Source organism: Nelusetta ayraudi, unplaced genomic scaffold, assembly GCF_046127955.1.
Source record: "Nelusetta ayraudi isolate G7.1 ecotype Tasmania unplaced genomic scaffold, CSIRO-AGI_Nayr_v1 ptg000135l, whole genome shotgun sequence".
NCBI lineage: Eukaryota > Metazoa > Chordata > Actinopteri > Tetraodontiformes > Monacanthidae > Nelusetta > Nelusetta ayraudi.
The window spans coordinates 22,162,501-22,167,500 of NW_027466185.1; the positions used below are offsets into that span (position 1 = coordinate 22,162,501).

General features: G+C 48.5%; 1 protein-coding gene across 1 annotated transcript in view; it reads right to left on the reverse strand.

The window, feature by feature from the left end:
- Positions 1-5,000, reverse strand: part of ext1b (exostosin glycosyltransferase 1b) — a 113,085-nt gene that overhangs the window by 13,647 nt on the left and 94,438 nt on the right. Inside the window, exon 7 of the mRNA XM_076012042.1 lies at positions 3,957-4,052. Within this exon, the coding sequence (XP_075868157.1) occupies positions 3,957-4,052 (96 nt within the window). The remainder of the gene's footprint in view (positions 1-3,956; positions 4,053-5,000) is intronic.

Genomic DNA, 5,000 nt, shown 5'->3' on the forward strand with positions numbered 1-5,000 from the left:
TGACATCGGATGGGCGACGAACAAAAACTCCGGCCCCCAAGTTTAGAATCAAGCAAAAAACCCAATGCTTGAATGCTTGCTAATTTACTCGCGTTTGCATTACAACAGAAGGGTTGCAGCTATCCATTATTTTTTTGTCATCTTTTAATGGACTATTTTTGTCACTGATTGTACCTATGTGGAACTCGTGACAGCAAAATTAAGGCAACAAAGTTTCGTCCATTAATCATTTCAGCACGAGTTTTGATCTATCTATCTATCTATCTATCTATCTATCTATCTATCTATCTATCCATCCATCCATCTATCCATCCATCCATTCCCAACAAACCAACCTCCCAAAACTATACTTTCAGCTAATGTATAGCTAATGCTAATGCTTCAGCTATTCTACAATGCTGTGCACAGCTTCACAGTCCAAATTAGTGGAAAAAAAAATTTCTGGAGTAATAAAAAAAAGAAAAAAAAAAAAGCAAATAGATAAATAAAATTCCTGTTGACTTTTTACAGGTGCACCCGCTCGTTTTTCCAGCCACGCGCTAAAACCGCCGAGCCCGGCCAAGTGCTGCTTCTGGAACTGAACCCTTCAGGGTAAACAACGCTTCTGCTCCGTCACTGCGCCGAGGAGCCCGAGCTGCTCAATGACAAGAGAGAGAGAGAGAGAGAGAGAGAGAGAGAGAGAGAGAGAGAGAGAGAGAGAGAGAGGCGCCTCCCTCTCGTTTAGTGTTATCGTTAACCGCCGTAATCTCCTGCAGGCGCGGCCAGAAAAACAAAACAATCCCGTCTCCCTGCTTTCTTGTTTTCCACTTGTCTCGCGGCGCTACGTGTCGGAGGCGATAGTCGGTGAAGAGCGGCAGAGAGAAGGCGGCGGGTGGAGGAGAGGGCTGTGACAGCGAGACAGAGAGCTAAAATAGAAAGAAGAAGAAAAAAAATAAAAATCAAATAAATTAAAATATAAAATAAAAGGAGGATGAGAGGCTGGCGTTTGAAATCCCGCCGGTGGTTCTCGCAGCGTCAGAAGCGCGACATGTCAGCCCCGGGGGCTGTTCCACGCTCTCCAGGAACACCGGCTCATCGCTCCGAGAGCAGCCCACCCCCCCACAACCCCACTGCTAAACAGGACGGCGAGGGGGGGCCGGGGGGGGAGGCAGCAGCAGGCTGTGGTGTTTTTCTATGGGACAATCCTGGGTTCAGTTCTGTCGCTCAACATCGATGCTAAGCTGCTCCCTGCACTCCGGGGGCCGAGGGGACACTGGAGCCTGCAGCAGCAGCAGCAGCTGTACCAGGGACAGGGACGAACTACCAGTTGGCCACTCTGTGACGTGATGATGCAAAGTGACGTGAATGATGATTTAATTTGGGTGATTACCAGCTGAGGACGAACAAACGTACGGTGCATGACGACAGACAGCTGACAAAGAGGTGTAAAACTGTGAAATTATCATGATAAATAGAATAAAATTATACACACGAGTATATACATATATATATGTATATAAATATATACATATGCAACATACATATATACATATATATATATATATATATATATATATATATATATATATATATATATATATATATATATATATATACATATATGGATGTGTGTGTCCACATACAGTATGTATGAAAATAGTTAAAAAGTTAGCAAATTAGCACAAACTGCAGAGTTCTGCGAGTAACAATCAATTTTTGTAACAAATGCATAAATGTTCAAAGAAACAAAAAAACAAAGACAAATCTTTTTTTTTTCTAACTAAATTAAATCAAATCATTGAAATTTATTCGAAAAGGGATTTGGAAAGATTAGACTAATGACGCCTTTCTACAGCTAATTTCTTTAAATGTGGTCCGACTCATTTGGACGAGGACGGTGTTTTTAAAGAGGAAAGAAAGAGAAAAGGAAAACAAAGTTCAAAATAAGAAACGACATGGAAGCGAGGGACTCCACGAAAGAGGGAACATTTTTCGGAAAAGCAACCCCCCCCCCCCCCCCCCTCCACCACACACACACACACACACACACACACACACACACACACACACACACACACACCCCACTCGCTCTCTGTGGGGTGGAAGAACACAGCTTGGATCGCCACAGTAAACACACCATCTCGCCACAACCACAACAAGCCACAGGCTGCCAGAGACACACACACACACACACACACACACACACACACACACACACACACACACACGGAGCAGGAAACAGGACGCAAAATCCTGTTCTGCTGTCTTCTCGTGGGGACGCCGCTCCACACTGAGACCCTCCTGCTGTTATTGGCAGCTCAGGAGGAACCAACTCGGTTCCGCCGCCGGCGAGAAAGGGGTGTGTGTGTGTGTGTGGGGGGCGAGGGGCGGGGGGGAGCGAGCCCCTGGCGGCGTGACTGACACTGATGCGGATTTCACTCGCTCTGACTGGCAGGTGATGTCGGGTCGGACCCCGCCGGATTTGTCCCCGCCGTCCCGCATGAGCGACCCGTTTTCCTCTTTCCCGACCCCACCGCCAGAGCATCGCCAGAGCATCGCCGGAGCCGAGCTCCTCACATCAGCTTCCTGATCGCAGACACGGCCCCCGCGGCGCTGACCTCCGACCCTGACGGAGAGAGACGCCTCGGCAGGGTCGAGATAAACACAGCGACCTTTGCAACGGGGAAGAGTTTTCAGCCGTTCGGGGTGGGGAGCCGGGGTCGGTGGGGTGGGTGGGTGGGGGGGAATGGTCGGAATAATGAGGTTGTCATAATAAATGCCAGCGAGGCGCCGCCGCAGGCTCTGTGGCTGGAAGTCGGAGGAAAATTGTATTATGACGCTGTCAGTCACACAAATGGAGTTGGCTTTCGGAGAAGATTGGTGCCAACTAGTTTTTTTTTTTTTTTTTTTTTAAAGCTCTGTGAAATATTTAAACTTTACTTTCGAGCCAAAGCGAAGCGATCGAATCAAAAGTATTTATTTTTTTTTTTTTTAAAAGAAGAGAGTTAAAAGGTAGTCAAGCAATGGAACAATCAGCCCTAAATAAATTCCTAATAATGTTTCGGTGGGTTTTGTCTTCTTTTCACTGTACAGGTTTGATTGATGATTGACATGTCAATCATCAATCAAACCTGCTCCAGGAATTTTACAGAGGATCTGCAGGAGCGTCTTAAATTGTGACTCAGCCTTTACGCTGATGACGCCGTTGTATCCCATCGGTTTTTATCAGGGGCGGCGACGCAGGGTCGTTTCTTTGCGGTGCCGACAAAGCCGAGGCTCCCGAGAACCGAGAGGCTCACTCGAGAGAGGTCCGGGAGTCCTCGTCAGCATTAACGGACCAGATGAGGACAAAAAAACAAAACAAAACCAGTGGTGGGAGTGCTGCTCTTCGCCGAAAGAGGCAGCAAAGGTTGTTCAGGCATCTGATTTGGATTCCTCTTGGGGAGCCGGGTGAAGGAATCACGACGGGTAGACCCAGAAGCCCCCGCGGTGATAATACATCTTATCTGCTCAGATTGGCCCAGAGGAGATGGAAATTAGCGCCGAGGGATGTTGAGCATCGCTTGGCTTAGCATGCCGCAGTCTTTAGCGGGAGAGGCCCACGGTAAGAGACGGGAGCAATCTCCGGGCGTATGATCAAACAAAGATTTCATCGCAATTGTTTGGTTACTTCGGACATTTGATCAATGGAGGAACTGCACTTCCACGGACTCTCACCGCGCCTCCCTTGTTTTCTCCGGATACACGCTAGGTACACTGTGCCCATTAGCCAGCCTTAATTAAAACAGAAAAAAAAACAAACAAACCAAAACAAACAACCACAACGGTTCCTCAGTGGAAACGGTGCAGCTCCGATCGAACTTCATTAAGCCCCCCGGTGAAGACGGTCAACTGGGGGAACGTGAAGAACGCGAGGCTTCGGCGGCGGGAACTGATAGCCATCGCGCCGCTGAGCTGAGCTGAGCGAAGACTCTCACCTTGTTCTCCCCCTCGATGACGATGACAGGCACTGAGGTGGCGGGCCAGCGGTGCTTGGCGGGGAGGGGCTTGTCACAGTTCCACAGGACGATGATCTGAAAAGAGGAGGGAAGAAAAAACGGTTTTAAAAGGAGGTTAAAAATCAAAAGCCGAGACGGCCTCCTCCAACCAAAGCGGCTTTTGCTCCCTGAATCTCGGCACCCGGCACGCGTTGACATTTACGTGACCTGCAGCACAGCAAATGCCACCTTGTTACGAACTGATTGAATGTTAGGCGCCCAGAGGGGCGGCCAGAGCGATAAAATATTTCCAATTATGCTTCGGAAACGGCCCGCGCCATTCAGCCCCGTAATCAATCATGTCACATTGTCGGGATTCATCTCCGGCTACAGCTAACAGACGCTGTCGGCCCCCCCCCACCCCCCCGCCCTCTTCATGTGACTCGCCCTCGGTCACCAATCAGACAAGTGGGCGGTGGGGGTCGGGGTTGGTGTTTCGGCCTCCGCCACCGCCGCGCGCTCGCCGTCTTGTTTTACGCGTCTCGGACTCGCCGTTCAACAACCTGCAGGTCAGCCGGCGTGGAAATGTCAGGCAGCGTTAACCTTCTCCCGTTTACAGCACTTCCTTAGCGGACCTCATTAATGTTTGATGGGGCTAGCGTGCGCTAACACGATGCGACTCGACTCCTGTCCGCCCTCGCACATTTACATTGTCCCCGGTTGTCGCCGCCTGTTGTACTCGCGCATCCTAATTGTGAGCTTTTTTTTTTTTTTAACGCAGCCTGAAGACGCATTAGCTTTGATGGAAAAAAAAAAAAAAAAAGAAGAAACATTACTCCTTCGCTGGCGCTTAAACCGGCACATCGGAACGGGATTAGCGAGACATTTTAAGATTAGAATTCCGTCCACATGTTTAAAGTAGGATTTATTTTTTTTTTCTGTTTATACCGTTGCTGTTTTCTTTTGTCTATTTGAATTCAGAGTGTCGGTTGAAAAAGTATTAGCCAACATGAATACATTTGTTGAGTCTGGAGCTATGGCGTC